The 20,697-nt window shown below is 38.0% G+C and overlaps 1 protein-coding gene across 8 annotated transcripts in view; it reads right to left on the bottom strand.

Annotated features, from left to right (window-relative positions):
- Nucleotides 1-7,909: 7,909 nt before the first annotated feature.
- stai (stathmin) overlaps nt 7,910-20,697 on the bottom strand; it is a 51,764-nt gene continuing 38,976 nt past the window's right edge. For 5 of the 8 annotated variants that reach the window (XM_067125221.1, XM_067125223.1, XM_067125224.1 and 2 more), the window contains 6 exons: nt 13,562-13,734; nt 13,008-13,199; nt 11,900-12,040; nt 11,634-11,774; nt 10,877-11,182; nt 7,910-10,600 (listed from right to left, as the gene is read on the bottom strand). In XM_067125221.1, coding sequence (XP_066981322.1) covers nt 10,514-10,600; nt 10,877-11,182; nt 11,634-11,774; nt 11,900-12,040; nt 13,008-13,199; nt 13,562-13,734 — 1,040 coding nt within the window. In that variant the 3' untranslated portion in view covers nt 7,910-10,513. Of the gene's footprint in view, nt 10,601-10,876; nt 11,183-11,633; nt 11,775-11,899; nt 12,041-13,007; nt 13,200-13,561; nt 13,735-16,926; nt 17,008-20,697 lie in introns of all 8 variants that reach the window. The other 3 variants (XM_067125217.1, XM_067125218.1, XM_067125219.1) reach the window with 1 other exon arrangement.

Consider the following 20,697-nt stretch of genomic DNA (forward strand, 5'->3'; position numbering starts at 1 on the left):
TAACCTAGTCATTCCAGCACAGTATGTTACGAGCTTTGCCTTGATGAGACCTAAAGATATCCCTGCTGGAGGCAAGCATAGCAGCAATTATATTTGACTAGAATTCTTTAAGATCTCTCCTGTGGTGGTCATTTCTACATTTTGGGTTAGTGTGAAGTAAGGCGTCTGCTGGTTGAGGTATTGACCACAACCTATTTTCCATAGTCACCCTAAAGGATCTTGTTTTCTGTTGGTTTTTAAAGTCCCGGTTCACAGCAGGTAGGCAACCAGTTAGGGGGTTCACGGTAGGGAGGGATGGGTTATTGAATGACACCTGTAAGGGGATGTGATCATAGCCTGTTGCAAGATCGTAGTGAATGTTGCAGGTCACAGCTGATTTATGAAAGTGCAGAGACGTGATGCCATGGTCCAGCCAGGTTGTAATTGTGTCCGTTTTATTTTGTGCATAGGTATAGGAAAAGTGGGGAAAGGCCATTTCATCGCTAATTTGGAGAGTGTGAATTTGACAGAAGAGAGTAAGTTCATTATAAAATTGTTTTGTGGGATGAGAACTAAGGTCCCCAGTTATACAAACATGATCAGCAGTAGAATCATGAATAACATTGTGTAACTCACCTAGCATTATGCAGTATTGGTCAAAATTATTGTTATTTTCCCAGGGCATATAAACATTAATTATTAGGATCTTAAGAGTCCCCTACCGTCACTTGAAGACCCAGCAATCTATCACTCCTATAGGTCATCACATTCACTATATTGCCTAAGATTTGTGCCATATGAAAGAAAGGCCCCCTTTTGGGTGACCAGCTACAATGTGATCTGTAACTTGCATCTATGAGGTCAAGAAAGCTCTGAAGTCTTCATGCACTGAGTCACAAATGACAAAGTCATGTGGCCAAAGGAGAGTTTCTTGCAATGCAATGATGTCTTTGAAGTTTTTACAGAACATGTTTAAGAGAAGAACGTTCCACTTCAGGCCAAAAATATTCCATGACATTATATCTAATGTATCCATGTCTACATACAAAATTGAGGAATGAGTGAGTTGATCATTTGGGTGGATGGGGGGTTGGCCAGCTGGGGTGGGCAGTCACTTGCAGTGGGAGGTTGGGTGGTAGAAGGTAAGCCATCACCTATACCCCTGCATGGGGTGTCATTAAGTACCCTGGGGGGTGGGGGCATTCCCGGATTAGGTTATATATCTTGAGAATTTTATATCAAGACCGAAATTCACGCCTTTAAGAGCATCAAGGTGACAAAATAGGCAGGTAATCCCGTAAGATAAGAGGGTAAGAGCCTGTGAGAAACTTGACTCTCTCTACTATGGCATCTAGCTTCACCAATGAGCACAAATTGTGAATCACATGATATCTCTTCCCAGGTTTCGGGTGGGGTGTTGGGAGAGGTGATTTGTGCTTGGGGTTTGGTCCAGCAGGCAAACTAGAGGCTCTTTTTTTTTTTCTACTGGCTTGAGTCTGCCAGCCGTCAATCCCATCATGGTCACTATCATCATCCACCAGGATCTATCTTCCACTGGAGGCACTAGGGAGGGAGGGGAGGCTGGGAGTCCATCAGTCCCCTCCGATAGATCTACGGGTGATGTGGGAGGGCACGGTCACCTCGACCTCACATCACAACCCCACTTCCCTCGTGTTGCTGGGCAGTGAGGAAACAATAGATGCCCAATTCAAAGGAGTGCAGTGGCTTGCTGTAAGACTGTCGAATGATTTCTGAAATCTTTTGATTGCATCCCATATCAGTGAAAGCTTATTTGTTTCATCTGTTTTATGACTGTCAAATGATTCCTGTACTCCCCTGATTGCATCCCAGATCCACAGATTATTTGTTTCCTCAATTTTTTCTGAGAGAAACTTTGACTCTTGGTGGGCATTTTCTGCTGTGTTGTGTACTGCGGGAAGGCTTAGATCAGCAGGTCCCTTTGGAGGCATAGTGAAGGGGTAATCGGAGTTGATTTTCACTGAGCAGGTCCTTAGCCACAAAATAATATATAATATTTTCTTGTGAGAGGATAAGTTTTTTACCGATCACTCCCGACGAATGGATTCTGGTATCAGTCTTCGCATTCTGAATATGCAACGTTAATTTCCTCGTTGAAGGCTGCATGGACCGATTTTATAACAGACCTGGTGACGGAACGGTTTGATTGGTACTGTATAAAGTAAAGACAGTTGTTCTCAAGCAAAGGATTTGTGTGAGGAACAGGTATCGTTAGGTGCCAGGATCTCTGATGTAACAGTTAGAGTCAGATGATATTTTTTGGTCAAGGGAGAGCCAAGCACTAACATACACAGCACTTTTTTACCCATATCCCAGGGCCAATAAGCCTTGAGCAGCTAAAACTTGAAAGATTTCAAAGGCACAGATTGGAGGAGAATGCAGTGATATACAGTATTACCAGTTATACAACACTATCCGGCTTACACGCCAAGCATTAAGTAGAAACTACTAATAAATCACCCTCTGTGAGAGGTACAGGCACTAAGGGCAAAAAAACTACTTTTTTTGGTAAAAAAACGTGAGAGACCTCCAACACATCTATTCTCCCCATACACAGGCGTTTCACCTGTAGTAACCAAAAACACAAAACGATGAAAAATGGTAGAATGCGAGCTGCATATATCCACTGGATAAATCAAGTACACGTCCATGACAATTGGTAGAAGACAAGCTCAGTGGGTGACATTCTTTTCATGATTATGTAAATACTGGTGTCATCCCTTTAAATTACAATTACACTACAGGTACCACTGAACGGTTCAATTAATTTAACATGCTACCAAACACAGGTAAGAAATCCTGCCAAGAAAAAATATGAATGTTATAAGAACTTGGTTTTACAAGTTTGGGATCTTGACACCTGTTAAGCAACAAGCTCAATGGCTGATATGCCAAAAAAACTTGTTCTGTAACACAGGCCTAAGAGTCAAGGTGAAACTGGCTGAACTGTTACCACATTTGAATTAGGATGAATAGGAAATTATGGGTAATCGCTGTAGGCAGGAAAAGGCACCTTCCTGCTTTGAAACCATATAGACTCCATTATTATGTCAACAGGCATTACTCTGCCAAAGGCCAGCTGAGAAAATTCTTGACATTGGTTGGTCTCATATATATGGAGCCCTGGGTGAGACAATGAGGGTACCTCCTTTGATGATGAACCGTGTCTTAACTATCAAAAGACACCATTGTATGGTTGCATTTTGATGCAATTTCCATAGGGCTCTATCCCTACCAGGATCATTTCTAAAAATGTTTTCACTATCTCCAAAATCACTCCATATACTGGAAGACCTTGAAGCAAGCTGGTAGTATTCACTAAAAACCTTCAAAAATCCTCTTCTAAAGGATGCTTTTAATCTTCTAACAACGTAACCAAAGCTGCTTTTGCTCTAACCTCAAAAGTAAATCCTCCAAAGAAAGTCAAGACTAACTCCCATTAGATACGTTCAGATTATTACTATAGTCACTCTGGACTATTTAAGAGTACAGTGCATCATCAACTTACAGAGCCTTTTCAGTGCCATTAACGGCGTTTTACAGCACCGTAACTTGATGTTGCATCAAGTTATGGTGCTAACAGCAAGAATAGGCATCAAGTTAACAGTACTGTAACTTGATGCAGCATCAAGTTACGGTGCTATTAAAGTGCCAGTAACAGCTAAAAACCAACATGGCGAAATCAACTTACAGCGCAGTGCTGAAACAGATCCCCCGCCATAAGTCGGTGACCCACTGTATCTCTCCAGGGGTCTTCAACAAAAGCAGCCATCACAGCTTGTTAAGAGTATCACCTGTACCTATTCCCACATCACCAGTGTTGAAATAACATCATAAAATACAAGGTTCAGTTCCAAGTACTGATTGTTACAGTATAACCCATAACCATTCAAGCTGTCACCTTCATTGAGGATATCATGATGTACAAGATTACAAGGGTCAGGTGGGCTATTCCACAAGATTCTTTCATGTTTGAGAGGTGAAAATTAGAAAATGTCTAACTTGTTCGACTTGCTGGAAGAGATTTAAAATGTAAGCTTCAAAGCAGTAAACAATGCTGCTATGACTGTTCTGAATTGAAAAAGGATGCCACACCCAAAAGGGATAACACCAACAATGTAGTACTTGTGCAGTGTTGTAAGCCAGACACCTTGATGGTACAGAACTTGAGACAATAATCATCCCATCTTATATTAAGATATAAACCAGATAAGAGTGCAGGCAAGAAAGTTACTCACATGGTTGACCATCCTATTTCTGATAGGAAGTCCAGTCACAGCTAAAATAATCTTCAGTTTGCCATGAATATACTGTTTTATTGTGATATAAATCATTGATTTTTTTATCTGAAAATTGTGTCAACTGGGGGGGTGGGGGGTAATGCTCAAAACTTGTCAATTTAAGTACAAGTGACTCCAACACACCCTCTACCTATAGATACTTAATTCTATTGCAGTGTTATTTAAAATCAAAACACCTTTGCCCATACCCATTACTGCATATTTCCTCATTTTTACCTCCATCTATTAAGATCATCGAGCAAGTGCTCTCACCACATTGCTAACATTAATGGTCTTCACCCTGATCTAAGAAAAAGAGGGCAAGATGAAAATAAACCTTTAGTTTATTTCAACAGTTGCAGAAGGGGACTGAATTGAGACAACTGCTGATTAGAATAAGCCCAAAAATTACAAAATCAGTAACTGAATCAGACCACTGAACTAAGAACTTTTAGCACCTACATGGCTGGCCAGAAGGGTTTTGTTTTAACAGCTTTGTAAACCACTAATTGGATATACATTGAAAATACTGAAGATCGACAAACATAGTGTCCATTACTTGCCATTTGTTGTGGGATATGTGGATTCACTCATTTCTTATTGTATTACCTACTGATAGGGAAAGTCCTATGGAGTGATCATTAATACTATACTGTAAAACAACAAAATATAGGTAAAAATTCTAAAACTTTTGCACATTGTACTTGGGATTAACGGCTTCAGTTTACATTAATGATTCCACAGTTTGTGCCTATTCTTTAGTCTTTGTCATAATTTTAATTTGTGTTAGTCAAGGCAGTGAACTTACTGAATTGTAAATTTTCAAAATAACCTGCAGACATTATCAGTTATTTCGATACTATTGCAATTCCAAAAAATTTTCCTTTGCAAACATTTAAGACTACATTCTTCAGATTCTACACTCATTTAACACTAGAATGGCTGAGATATTTTTCAAAACCTCAATTTTTAATTTTTACATACTTCTGTCACTCGGCACTCTCTTACTGATAATTATTAATTTGCATTGAAGATTTTATTTGGGCTTTTTGAGGTAATTGTCTTCCATATCTCCTTGCCCATTGTTGCTGTGGGAAAGCTACAGAACCTTCACTCTTAAGTGTAGGAATGTTAATTTGGTTATGATAGATCCAACCATGGGATGCAGTTGTTTTTAGCTACTTTTGTACAGTTATTTTTGTCATCTTCCGTCATTCCTGCATCCTCAGTTTCCATGCCATTGTGCTCTGCCTTCTTATTTTTTTAAATGCTAAAGTAATGACACAAACATTACACTGTATCAGCTTAGTTTCTGTTCTGTCAGCACATTGCTTGAAGATCCTTGTTAAGATGCATATAGTACAATAATCACTAGAGAATGTAGTGAGTTGATAAAAAGAAAAAAAAGCTTCAGCCACATGGCAATCAGCTGGGAATATATCAACTCCTAGGAAATGAGAAAAAGTTTTCTATACTGCTGAAGAGGCAGTGGATTTTATCTTGAACCAGATACAAATTCAACTGTAGATAGTTATAATCGACTCACAAGATCAAGAATCTACTAGTCCTGAAGAATCTGGTAGTATTTCTGATGGTGAAGATTCATCAAAATCCAAATGTTTGCTCACCTAACAATGTTATCAGTGCATGCCATGGGATTGTAACAGAACTATTTCTCAAGCAGCAAAATCTTGGATAATGTATGTACTCAAAGTGATTCCCAGTATAAGGAAGACAGTGAAAAAAGTAGCTGCAGAATCTCCACACTAGTCATAAGTGTTTAGTGACGTGCTTATTTCACATAAAATTTACCAAAACACCAATGTAGAGGTTAAGTAGTATGAAGGAAGCCTGTCACTGTCAGTGGAAATGTTTGAAGCATATATTGCAAATTTTCATGCACAAGATTGTATAGGAACCCATAATGCTGACTATTCAAGGAATATAATGTGCCCACACTGTCAAAGTGAATTTGACTGAATTCATAAAATTTTTTACCCATTAGTTGAATATCGCAACAAAACCTACTCACCACGGGACAGACAGTTTGGTAATTGATGAACAGTTACTGCCCATTTAGAGCAGGTGTCCTTTTGCTGTCGTCATGCCAAATAAACCTGATAAATTTGGGATGAAATTTTGTCCCTACTTATGAGCATAAGAAAGACTCGGGTAGGGTCCTGTTGGCAGAATATGTTCTCAGCCTCAAGTAGTAGTCAACCATATACATTACACAAACTACTGACAGCATTTTTGCATTCCTTCAGGCTGCAAAAAACATGAGGTACCTTGATTGTAGGTACTGTATTGGCTAATAAGGGAGATTCAAGAAAAAAAAATAAGAATCTAGGTTTTTTCCAAGATTAAAGTGGGTGCCTGTTTATGAATTAAAAGCACAAGTATAGCAAAATTCATGCTTCATGTTAACCATGCATAGCTCCCCAACTGGAGGTTGTCAACCAAATTCTTCAAATACAGTACTTGTTATGCTACAAGATGTTCACCACCAGGAATTTTCTAACATTGTATAGAAAATATGAAAATAAGTTCAAATGCTAGCCAGTCTTCACAGTATGTGACAAACCTACATGTGGCAATGTGCCAAGGATGAAACTACAATAGTTATGATTGTACTAAAGAATAATGTACAAACTGCTTGGTAAATTTGATTCAGTTTGTATTTGCAATGTCTTAAAAATAAATCTGCAAAGCTTCTTTCTGCATACAATAACAAAATATTAGTTATTATATTTTCTTTATTTCATTTCATATTTTTCAAATCATGTTCCTGATAAAGCATATAAGTTCCCAGTACTGTATCAGTGTTGTTCTCCTTACAAATAATTAAAAATAATGTGGAGAGCTGTGTTTAAAGTATGGCCAAAATCTCCCATAAACAATACCAGATAAACACTGATAAAGGTGGCAACAGCAACACCTGAGCCATTGCAGGCTCAGCCATCCCTGTGTTAAAATTTAGCTAAGAAAATTTATCTAGTCATTTAAAGTAGCATTCATAAATCAGAAACTGAATTAGTACAGCTTCAGACATTTACCCAATAATGTAATCACACACACTGCCACTACAACTGTCTCCTTAAAAATCCAAATTACTCCTTATAAATACAATTTAACCGGACTACATTTACTGCCACTGTTTATTTTCAAAGATGGGTATAACTTCATGTTTACCTCTCAACTTCTCTCAAAGTTTAGGGACCTCAAAAATCTTAAAACCTATAGAATTGCAACATAAAAAAGCCTCACATCAGAGCTGATGAAGTAACATCATTTCAATTTAATGGGGTGTTCAACATCCCCCTCCTTTCAGCAGTTTTATGGATTTAATGCATGCCCATGTAATGGGGACTATATTTTTAGTACATATGCAGTGACAAACTGTATAACAAATATCTCATACCTTCAATTTTCCTATGGCCTTCGTACTAAGACCCTTAACCATCTACATAAAGGTTCCTTCAACACTTCAATGTGGCGTATTCCTTAAAAATGCATATTACAAAATTTTATGCAACACCACATCAGCAATGCTGTCTCTTGACAAACTGAACATCTAGGATAAGATCTTTCTGCTGAAATAAAACCATAAATAACTTGGACTACCATTTATTCAAGCACTATATAATGTGGAATGTACTTATACTGCAAATGCACAAACATATATAAATCTTGTTACAGTATGCAAAATAGATATTCAATGAAAAAATCACAGCAAATGAAATGGCACTTTCTTAAAATGAGAGCAAATGGAGAAATACAAAAAGGAGCCTCAACCATTGGACTGTTCCATTTACATTGGTGCCTTTCTTCTTATACGCCTGACTATTGTTTCTAAAGATATGAAACTAGAGTTGACACTACTGTAAACAAAACCTTCAGTCTTTCCTTTAATCATGAAAAACTAAAATAAAACGCCCATTTGTGTGTGCTTGAATGTGTTTGGCTGCCTTTAGTCAAATTACTCAACTAGGTTATGTGAAGGTGATCAAGATATTGAGTTTTAGAAGTTTCACTAAAAAATAAAATTGAAAAATTAAAATGCTTTCTGCTTAGCTGTTCCCTTATCTCACTAAAATAAAACCTAAAGATTCAAGACCTCTAGAAAAAAAAAAAAAAAAAAAAAAAAAAAAAAAAAAATCTTTAACCCTTTTGCTGCGACATTTTGTAAATCAGTTTTTATTGCCATTCAAGAAATAACATTTTACAAGACTCCAGATGTTATCACAAGGAAAAACTTAGGAAAAATCTTGAAATAGCACCAAAATATCATTAATGAATGAAAAACTTCAGGCACTTAGTCTACTTTGGCTCCTGAATTTCAACATGATACAGTACTGTACTAGTAAAAATAACATTTACTTCACTGCAAGAACAAATCTATCTGCCATACAACTTATCCCCAGCAACCATTTTTCACACCCATGCAAATCATCTACACAATTGTCCAGTGCTGTTTTACTAAATTTAGATGTACAGTACTAGCAATCCACACCATTCACTACCTACAAATTGGCTTCATATAACTTTTATAAAATTTTCAATATTCTTTTTCTAAGAACTTCTTTACACCAATAATGCTGTGGCCTATGGATACTTGTGAAAACAATATTCAAACTCACATAAAAGAAGTGCCCAGTTCCATCCTTCTAAACATGAAAACCCATTCCTAGGTCAAACTTTAAATATGCAGCAAAAGGGCGACTATTAAGTTATCTCTTCTACAGAAAACTAAAAAAATGCTCCTCTCAACTAAAAATTAGGATAAATTAAAAGATTCCAGTAGAAAAAATCAGAAAAAACCATCCACTGGACAGGCAATTCTGCTCAAATAAAAAGTGCCACTGTAGCACAGTTCCTTAGATTAAACACTTATGCTAATATTAAACAAAGGGTTTCTGTGAAAATTATCCAGATTCAATTGATCAACTTGGAAAATAACCCCTTTTTTTTACACAATGTACAAAGATGAAAACTGAACAACAATTCTGATGATTGAAGGCAGTCTTAGAAGAGATTGCAGTTTTCACCTAAGGTAGAAAAAATCCTTAAAAACTAAGACAGATCACAAGGCTCCTTAAAGTTAAATATTAAATCCAGAATATCACTCCATACTAGAAATAGTTTGGGAAGTCTGAAGAACACCGATTTACAATAACAGTACTTTTGCATTGAGGCGCTAAGGGATGTGATTACCGCAAACACCAGCAAGCAGAAGGCAGTGTAGACAGTTCTTGAAGAAATCAAAATTCGTGGGAGTTATTAAAAGGGAACTTGAAAAGGATCACAAAAAGAGATCCAGAGAGCTAGAAGAGATGAAATGAATATAGTTGCAAGGAAGAGTGGGAGGGGATCTCACATTCTGGGACACTATAGCAGATATGCGAGTTATGAGGATAAATGGACCTTGCATCACCAGTCACCCACTCATTCAATACCCTACGCACACTGAGTATAGTATATGGATCATAACTGAATATAATGTACCTAAATATTCTATTATTATCATTTATAATGCCTACTTCTGTTAGTGGGTGTGCTGTCACTTTCATACATTAACAGACCAAGATGACATGAACATCCCAAATTAGAAAACTGGCAGTAAGAGGCATTCCATCTATGAATAATCATATGATTAACCTTAAAAGTACCTATCACTGAGAACCCAGCAGTAAATATTTAAACACTTAAAATCTTTTTCTCCTCTTAAGCTGAGCATATGCATAATGTACAAGCATACATCATCAGATGCGGCGGAATATAGCAGATTCTTTAGGAATCTTCAATAAAGGCAAATGAGATATGGGGCGTAGCTTTGAGGGAACATCAAATCTTCTTAGACAGTGGGAGAAAACGCACTAAACCACTACCAGCCCTTGGGTAAAAGAGGAGGATTATAACACCACCTTAAGGCTGACAAAGGCAAAATGGATCTCCCAAAATCCACAATACTAACCTACTAAAAATGGGCAACATCTGATTGGTAAGAGGGGACAGCAATATGTTAAGTGCCTCAGAATCTCACATAAAGGCTTCTTATGGTCTTTAAGCCCCATGGCCTGATATTTAGTACTATTTGGCCCCACTAGGATGGCAGTCTTCATGGAAATGTGGTCATCAGCAATCTAGTCTAGTGGGCTCCGATGGGTCGAATGGGTGGGTGGGTGAGAGGGCTGGGAAGGAAGGGTAAATCTTACTTATCCTGAGGATGTATCCTCACATTTCTCTGCTTCTGCGGCGATGATGCGCTCTTTGTTTGCTCGTACAATTTCAGCCCGGCGTTCCTAGATTTGAGAAATCAAATTTAATGTTACAGTTCATGTATCAAAATTTCCTTAAAACTCAAAATTCCTTACAACCAACAAACTAATTTTGGAAAAACAATCACACTTCAGACAAGCCTAAGAAATTAACAAGTTCTTGAAAGCTTACAGTAACTTTAGTGGAGAAGTAATCATTAGGTCATGAAAAAGACCTCAGATAGGATTGGCAAATTAAAATAATTATTAAACCCTGCAGTAATAAAAAAATACACACACTTGGCAAAGTAAACTACATACCTGCTCCTCCTTTGCTTTTCTAGCCTTTTCCTCCAACTCACTACGAATTTTATCTGCCGTTTCTAATCTAAGAGCAATTTTTTCCTGAGTTTTCTTTTTAAGTTCCTCCTCTTCCTTACTCCTGTTCTCCTGGGCCTGTTCAATCTTTCCTGATAATGTTCTAGACACCTCCTGCCGTTTAGCTTCTTTCTCTAAAGAAATTTTGCGGAGCCGTTCCTCATACTGTGCGATGTCTTCCTCTTTTTTGCTCTTATATTCTTCCTCCTTCTTTGATACTGTTTGCTGGGCTTCATTTATCTTATTTGACTAACAAACAAAAAATAATCAAAATAAAACCAAAACAACTAAAAGTCTACAAAAATCCAAAATAACAAGAAATAAATTTCTAAGCGTGCAATGTATAACAAAACATCGTTGTGCAAAACTATACTAAACACAAAAATATTATGAAGGCTGGAGTTTTTACAAGGCAACAGTAAAATAATTTTTATCAGTTTAACCTGGGTAGCTTACTCAAATTCTGAAAGGTATGAAAGAAAAAAATTATGCATGCTTTTATCATACACCATAGTTATACCACTAAATGTGTACTGGACAGATAACTTAAGACCAGTCAACATGTTCAATGCTAAACATTCTTTTCTTTTCCATTTCTTACAGAATTTAGAAGTTGGAAAATTCAGTTAACAAAAACTCTAACCTTCATATTCCTGTTTTGTTTGAAAACAAAAAGTTACAATGATGAAAATCAACTTACATGTTCTCGAAGGGGCTCCAATTTCCTCAGGATTTCAGTTTCCCGATTAGCTTCTGCCATGGCTAATTTTTCTTGAATTCTCCCTTCAAGTTGTCGGATGGCTTCCTCATGGCTAAGGCGAACCTTCCTTGCATATTCCTCCTGAGAAGATAAGATATTTGAACAAAATCAGCCTTGTGTCAAATATTATGGACAAAATCACATTCTGACAAAAGTATATATTATAATAAGGTACTTTTCATGAAGTAGATATTTCCCAAACTCACATGGTCCTTAAGCTTTTCCAGCATCTTGTTAAGGTTTTCTGTGCGGTTTTCTTCAGCTGATTTCATCTTTACCTCAATGGCTTCTCTGAGCTCATTAGTTTGTTCATCAAGGGCCTTCCTCACACTGTCCACATTGTTTAGCTGTAATATGACAAAGGTCCATTACATACTAGAGGCACAAATAGGGGTACTACATCATTAATCAGAAGTACAGTAATTTATAGTCAAACTCCGTATACAACCAATACAGTAATAATTTTCCTTAACTATGATTCCAATTTAATTACAGGTAATATTACCCTACAATGCTACACTTCATTAAACATTAAATATAGTTTATCTAAGAATACGTATTTTACAAAACTTAAATTTCCGACAACAAATACAGTAACCTGACAACAAAGAGCTTGACCAAAAAATATTACATCACTCAGGGAGAAAACGAGGTTAAATAATGTTAAAACATACACTTTGACGTAGAACTTATCACACATCAGTCATTTTCCCACTCTCTTATCCACCACAACTGAAACCCACAAGGATACTATCAAGTTAAAAATCGAGTACTGTATTTAGGTCAAAAAAGGCATCCTGCATTTTATAGAAACACCCATACTGTTTTTGCCTCATCTTAGGAGGAGACTCAGGTCTACTTGGTTGAGCTGCACATGCTAAAAGGCTGGTCCTGGAGGGAGGATATTGAGACTTACGCCCCAGTGGTTACTCTAACAGCTCTCATTTCAAATATGTGGCATATTTTGACAGAGCACCTATTGCCCACATCAGTTTCTCCATCATGTAAATTAAATGTAGTACGTTTTTCACTTTCACCCTTACAAATGCAAGTAATATACACTGAAGGAGAAATACTTTGCATTATGTGATAATGACATTTCCTGCATTTTAAACAAATAGCTACATTGTTTTGCCTTCTGTATTTAATTAAAAAAAAAAAAAAAAAAAGTCAACCCTTACCATAAAAAATGTGTTCTGCAACATTCTAAATACAACATAAGCACAACAGCCCATCGAAAAAAAAAACTTCTATTAGATGCCTATTCATTTCACTAACCTCTACACATAGTTTCTAGAGAATTAACCAACTCACATGATCAGTAATCTTAGCTCGGAGGCCATTAAGATATGCTTTACGATTGTTGGAACTGGTGTCAAGTTTATCTTCAAGGGCAGCTTGAGTGGTAGCAATAAAATGCTTGTTGGCTTCTTCCCTCTTTCGACTGGCATCCTCAAGTCTTGACATCCTTTCGCTGACAGAAGCCAAGCGGGATGCCTCCATAGACTGAAAATTTCATTACCATATAATATGCAGAGTTCAAAGCTTAAACTTTAAATACAGTTTAAAAACTTTCTACTTATTCAATAGGTGACCCCAAACCATTCACTTTGCACTTAAATATTCAAATTAGCTAATAGCCCTGAAATACCAGGGTTAAATTTGCATCTTGTTATCTTTGATACCTTCAAATTAAATCTAAACTCTCCATAATTTACCCTAAAACATTTAAAAACTAAAACCTCTTAACTTGAACAAGAATTTGTCAGCATTGCTACAAGCTACATACTACGAAGTGTGAGAAACTGCATTGAAACTGATGTATAAATATTTCAACCATTTTATATATATCATAATGACTGTCCTACCTTTCTGCGTTCCTCAGCAAGCACAAGCTTCTGAGAGATATCCTCAGCAGTCATGCTCTTAGGCCTTGGAGAAGTGGTTGGGGGTGGTGATGGTTTGTCAGCTGAAGGTTCTGCCAAGATCACCTCGTAACACATACCGCCTCGTGATTTCTCCTCGCAGCGGATCTCTGTGGCTGTATGAAAATAATTTGCAATTATCAACTGAATATACTATAGATCATTGAAACTAACGCTCTTTGGAGGAAGCCAAGTTTATCAAGTAATAAAAATATTAAAATTATAAAATGTTGGGATAAAAAAGATAATGGGGCAAACATGCACAATCTACCAAAAATTACAAGAACAAAGCATAATCAACAAACACGGCTCTGCCAAGTCCAAAATAAATTTTTTTTTATCTAAAAATCAATTTTCATCCTCAGTTTCCAACACTGATAAGTACACACATTCATACCTTTTCCAGCCACTTGTCACAGAAGTGTTTTCAAGGGACCAGCATTAAATAAAAAATACATTAGAAGCTACACAAAATAAATGTAAATATGTACAAGTACCTTGGAAGCCAGCAGTACATCTGGACATGCAACCATCAATACCATCATGCACTGATTATCTTAAAGTCTTTAACAAGACACCCATGACAATGTGAACGAATGTGTTAAGTTACTGGAAATGTTTAAAACAAGAAACACTGTATACGAAAACGTTAAAGAATGTGTTATGCGCCTACTGTGGAAAATGAAGTTACTGGGTATAGCCTAACAATGCAAAATACATGTACACTAAAACTTACACATTTAAAAAATTCCTATGAGCAAAAGCAAAAATGCCAATGTTGACTGAGGACGAATCTGAAAATATCCAAGAAATTCCTAACAGAGAGAGAGAGAGAGAGAGAGAGAGAGAGAGAGAAACAGGTTACCTGAAATTCATGCAAAATCTCTAGAAGCATGAGATTCGATTGACAATCAATACATGAAAAACCACAAATGCTTTTATCTTTGAGAGAGAGAGAGAGAGAGAGAGAGAGAGAGAGAGAGAGAGAGAGAGAGAGAGAGAGAGAGAGAGAGAGAGAGAGAGAGAGAGAGAGAGAGAGAGAGAGATTGTCCAATAATCCAGCACCCAATTTAAAACTCAAATTCGAACACCAAAAGCACTGAACTAAATTTTGAAGTACAATTTATATATAAACTTGTTCCACTTTACTCGAGCCACCTTAGTCAACAGGCAAGACATTTTCATTGGAAAATTTTATTGGACAAAGGACTTAGTAAAAGCTCCTTTTCAATGACGCAATAAGCCCATCGTCTCTCTAGTGCAACTCCTTAAAACAAACTATTCGGTAACGACGACAAGAGGAGTTTGTGGGGTGAAGGGCAAAAGGCAAAAGGCAACTTAGGGCAGAGAAGGAGCGGCTGCAGCTGCCCTTCGTCGGCTAACACCCACTCCCCTTCTGGCTCACTCAATACCTGCAATGCGACAAACCAAAGACACTTCAGAAAATGCTTACTACAAAAAATATACAACCGGCTCTAAGACACACTTCTAACCTAAATATCCACGACAACAAGTCTCTTACCAGATTCCCCTTTAAGCACAGCAGGGGCCAACGCCCTCAATCAATGCCCTGACCCTGCCAAGGTCAGCATCAAGGGAGCTCTTTAAAAACTGCTGGGTACCATTTTCGTGTCAGCATAACGATCACAAATTTAAGGAGCAACATTTTGTAAATATATAATTTTATAAATCTATTTTCCATAAATTCGTGATAAAACGTAACTTTCAATTTCAATTTTATTAAACACCACCAAAAAATCTCAAATGTGACTGCGATTACCCTTAATGTGACAGATGGACTGTAGTGAACAACACACATTTCCGTCTAGTTTATAACAAGTACTTGAAACAAACTGACAGTCATCACGGAAGCAGAGAGAACACCTTACGTTACATTTCAAAATTCCAGTATAATCAAACATGAATTTAAGCCAGTCAAATCAGCTTCTTAACCTTCCACTCTATTAAATAGTTTTCGGAAGAAAGGGGTCCAAGAGGTGAATGAACCCGACAGCCAAAATGCTGTCTGCCTCGCTACGAAGACCACACAGACTTAAAGGTGACATGCTCTGTATATCCCCGCGCTGAACAGGGCTACCCAGCCCAGGTCTAATCCGTCAATACGATGATCTCAAAATATGAAGAATTGTTTACAAAATAATAGAAACACCGAACAAGATCAGAATATGAACTTTAACCACAATTAATCATTCCAGTAAGGACCACTTACCTTTCATAAACCTCGACAGGCATCAAACGACACATTTATGAGGCGCCAGTGCTATCTGTATACTAACAAAAGGTCACCTGTTTCTTCGCAGTATTTCTTACCATCCACATCTTCCTCAGCGAAAATTAGAGGAGGAAGCTGCGCCAGAAATATCATCTTACCATTCCTTTGTCATACGAAAATATTCCACAAATAATAGCATCCACATGAAAGGTTATGATAAGAACAAGAAACAAGTTCTAAGACCCTTTCATAAGGAATTATTAAAATAATAATATCTGCGTCGGTAAAAAATAATTCTGAAACGCGAGTCTACTAAATGCTACCGCAAAGCTAAACAATTCCGAACTACTATGGAAGAAGAGTAACTATAAGTGTTGCTAAGGTCAGAGAGAGAGAGAGAGAGAGAGAGAGAGAGAGAGAGAGAGAGAGAGAGAGAGCTAGCTGTCTAGGCAATGAGTAAAAGAGGAAGTGGAGAGAGAAACACAGGTCAAAGGAAAACCTTCATAACCTAACACTTAAACATATAATTCAACATGCGTCTAAACCAGCTGTTGCCATGGGATGTCTACATCCATCCGATTACGTACAACTAATACATGCAAAAGGGAAAATTCTACTGCTAATGCCAAGCCTGAAAATGTGAACGTGCTCAAACACCAGAGGAAAGAAAAACACGAGCTGTATAAATGCCTAAAAAGGATCTTAAATAGAGAGAGAGAGAGAGAGAGAGAGAGAGAGAGAGAGAGAGAGAGAGAGAGAGAGAGAGAGAGAGAGAGAGAGAGAGAAAATCTATCCAGTTTGGGGTGAGGGTTTGTCAGTGGAACAGTCTTACTTCTGTGCTTATACGAAATTATTGCTGCATTTCACTCACTTTGCACAGTTTTGCTAAAGATTGCAACCGGATAAAAAAATGAACTCACTGGAAAAGCTAATTAGTGCTTCAAAACTTAACACACACAAATTCCAACAGAAAAAAAAACGTGCATTTGCCAGCTTTAAAATCCAAGAATAAACTTACACTGAATAGCAGCAGCCTGTAGTCAAGTTCAATAAAGAAAAATCTGCGGATACTCACCAACATACTTTCTGCATTTCTTGGGCTGCTTGCATTTTGGTTTCTTGCTGCCCTTCTTGATGGGTTTCTTGTGAAGGCGTCCTAAAGAACGGATCAAAAAACCCAATACTTAGAACCTTAACTTATTTAACTATACCTTCCTGCTTGTTGGATCTTCTAACGAGAAATCTCAAAAGAAACAAATGCTCCGGTTACGGCGCTAGTCACCTTTCATGGTCTTTTGTGCAAGCAAGTTCTTTTTCGCATGACCTCCATACGCAATTACAGTTCAAGATTACTGAAAATACATTATTAATCCAATGGTGCAAGCTAAACTCCCCCCACCCCCACAGAAACACGATGCCCGAATGCGCCAAAATTCGCCAACTACTGAGGTTTACTTCGTCGAGGCAATAAACATTTTTCCTTCTTGTTGGTATGATGGCCTACGCTCTGGCGTGCCACTTATAACCCATGACTCTCTCTCTCTCTCTCTCTCTCTCTCTCTCTCTCTCTCGAACACACACGCAAAGCTGAGTTTCGCAGCACTCAATTATCCAAGCTTAATAAATTTATAAGATATTGGGTTTATAGGGACATTCCCAAACCATTCCTTCCGTCGACAAAGAGAGAGAGAGAGAGAGAGAGAGAGAGAGAGAGAGAGAGAGAGAGAGAGAGAGCGAGCGCCAGTCCACACCCAGAAGAGGGGGAGGGAGGGAGGAGGCGGCAAGGGAAGGAAATCCCAGCGATGAGTCATCCAGGGAAACACAGTGTGGGATCTGACATCGCGGCACAGCATCCACTCCACCTCCGTTTGCTGATAGCAGAACGTAAGCTCAACCCTAACGAACGACTACTAGAGGTACTTTATTATCATTCTTTTCATCTGTGCTTCGGACAGTTCTTCCAGTAAAGATTTTCTCAAAAATTTCAACAAGTCGTTTTGCTTCCATGTGCACCTTTGAGTACCATAAGTTAAAGTTTGTCCAAGTTTACTTTTTACAACGTCAATGTTGCTTTAAAATGACTGCATTCTCTCGAAGTATTTCTGCTAGTACAAACAGCACCAGGACTTGGAGTAGAATTAAATTTTATTCAAAAAGTCTTATCAGACCGTCTTCGGTAAACTTCAAAGACAAAATATATGACATTCATCCATTCTTCTAAGATTGATACGTCATCTAAGCAGCAATCGAGTGTGTTACATCTCCCGTCTATCAGGTTCAAGGAAGCGACGTTTGAGGAAGTTGTCGGCAATTAATAAAATGAAGGATCAGTTTCCCCTCTCCGTTTCATAGTTTAAGCGAACCCTAAACACAATGAGACGACAGCCTCCACAACAACAAAAACAACACACCCCCCTGCTATGAAGTCTCCAACACAAATTCAAGGAGTACCGTTCCTTCTTTAGTAGAGAATTATTCTGTCTTTATGCGCGGATGTTTGTATGAATAGCAGAAAAAGTTGACATGCGTACGCGTACCCTAACCCTTAAAATGATTAATGCCAAAAATTGACGAAACGCTGTAAATATCAATTGGAATCAGACCGTGAACAACTTATTCGATATCCGCATGTCCCCCAAAGCAAGCCTCTCGCAAGTGCATACATACATACAAAATGGGAGAGAAAAGAAGGCTCGTGGAATAACCAAACGGATACAGTACATCAGATATCAAAATACTTCCAGACCAAAGGCCGTCCGTGAGGCTCAAAGGAATGAAGGGAAAAAGCCCCTCCCCCCCAACCTCCAGGTATATTTGGGAGGCTCTAGGCCAGGAGAGGAGGGAGGGGGGGTAGGAGAGAGAAAACAGGAAGAAGGGGGAGCATGAAAGAGGGTGGACTTGAGGGCATGCTGACTGTGGGGGATCGATATAAGCTCCACAAGCAGATACTTCACCACCTACTCCTTTCCTTTCCTTTCCTCCTGTGCTTGGGGAAAGCACCACATTGCCTACTGCCAAAATTCAGACAGAATGAAGAATGAATTTCCACAAGACACGCCTCAAGGCTATAATCCTTAATAACACTGTCAACGACATTTCAACTTTGAACCAACAAAGTGATCAAAATTGCGCAAGGATTTTGTGCCCCCCCCCCCCCCTTTCAAATAACTAAACAATAATGACTAAAGGTTTAGTTACAAAAAAGTCCAATTTTCAACAAAATTAATTTGTGCTTTACAAAAATATAATATAGGGTATGACATTAAAAGTCCGCACTGCTAGAAATCGATGAGAGCTATGCAGCATTTCCAAGAGTACTTCAGCAGCTAAAACGAGAAATAAAATGTTCACTGGACTCTTAAAAAGTAACTGTCATTCCAAGAGGTGAAATACAGTGCTCGAGAAACATTTCAAATAAATATAACGTGTCTTGAGTATTTAAGGGAATACTGATTTCTATATAGGCATACCAAAGACAACATTCGTCAAAGGGGTAACGTGACTGTCTTCAATAGTGATAACTCAGCCGGCACCCTGCAACACGACACGGAACTCTGCGGTAAAATTCACCCAAAGTTCACTAACCCACATTTTTCTTACGCCAACTACCGGTCAATTGTTGCATAAGTTAACACATCACTTACGAAATCAGTTAAAACACTGTTTACAAATTTAATTTCAAAGATCCAAGTAAACTGTCAAGATCACGAACAACATTTCATATTTCTTAAAGTTGAAGACTACCCTGAACTCTGACTAATCATGAAGAAAAAAATACACGGTCTTAGTATCAATTCTAATGCAACTACGTAACAGAAAAAGTAGTTATGCAACAACTACAACATACATCCAAATTTTTTCTAATTAGCATGGCTCCAAACTACAGAGACCATTTTTGAACAGAATGAGACAAACTTTCCTACTATACAAAATCAACGTACAAAAATTGATTATACCGACAAAGAACTAGTCGCGTTCTGTAACATTTTCTTTATAAAAAAAAATCGAAAACATTAACCTGTCTTGCACTTGGCACCCTACGACCGGCCCATTGCATGTTGCACGAGCTAGCAGGGCCCCCACGTGAACCCGCGATTAGACCACCATCAATAATTGCAACGAAGATCACAGGTGCACTTGACAAAGCAAAGAAAGAGAGAGAGAGAGAGAGAGAGAGAGAGAGAGAGAGAGAGAGAGAGAGAGAGAGAGAGAGAGAGAGACATGCCAACTACAAAAGCAAATAACATGAAGCTCGACATATGGGTTTCTAAGCGTAAGAAACTGAAAAACCAGCAACTGGCCAATGACAAGGAAAGGTAGGGTAGGCCGGTAAGGAATTCACGAGACTAATAATGTTTGCATAAATAAGGCGGCACCGATGTTGCAAGACCCAAAATTAGCACCCACAAGTCCTGTGGCTTGAAGCAGACTCCACCGAACCCACCACTGTCTAACCAGCAACAGAATTGCCACCGCTGCTGCCTGTACTAGAGCAACAGTCGTAATTGTCTCGTTATAAGTCATCTTTCAGACTAATAACTCAAAAACCAAAAAAAATATCGCAAAGTAATATTATTTGAGGTCGGTAAAACGACGATTTTATCTCGATTTCCTACTTGGTTCCTTGAATTTCTCATTTACCTTCGTCACTGGGATATTCAAAGTTCTATAATCAACTACTATATTTCCACAGCGAAGTTCTAACATGGTTAGCATCGCTTCCAAACTAAAGAAAACCCGAACTTTAGTGATTTTACGATTTTAGGATGAAAAAAATCTACCCAACTTTACAAATTTAACCTTTAGTTTTCTCTCTGCTAATTCCTGAAGGGACGGTCACTTCCAT

This window comes from Macrobrachium rosenbergii, chromosome 23 (genome assembly GCF_040412425.1).
Source record: "Macrobrachium rosenbergii isolate ZJJX-2024 chromosome 23, ASM4041242v1, whole genome shotgun sequence".
In the NCBI taxonomy this organism is placed as follows: domain Eukaryota; kingdom Metazoa; phylum Arthropoda; class Malacostraca; order Decapoda; family Palaemonidae; genus Macrobrachium; species Macrobrachium rosenbergii.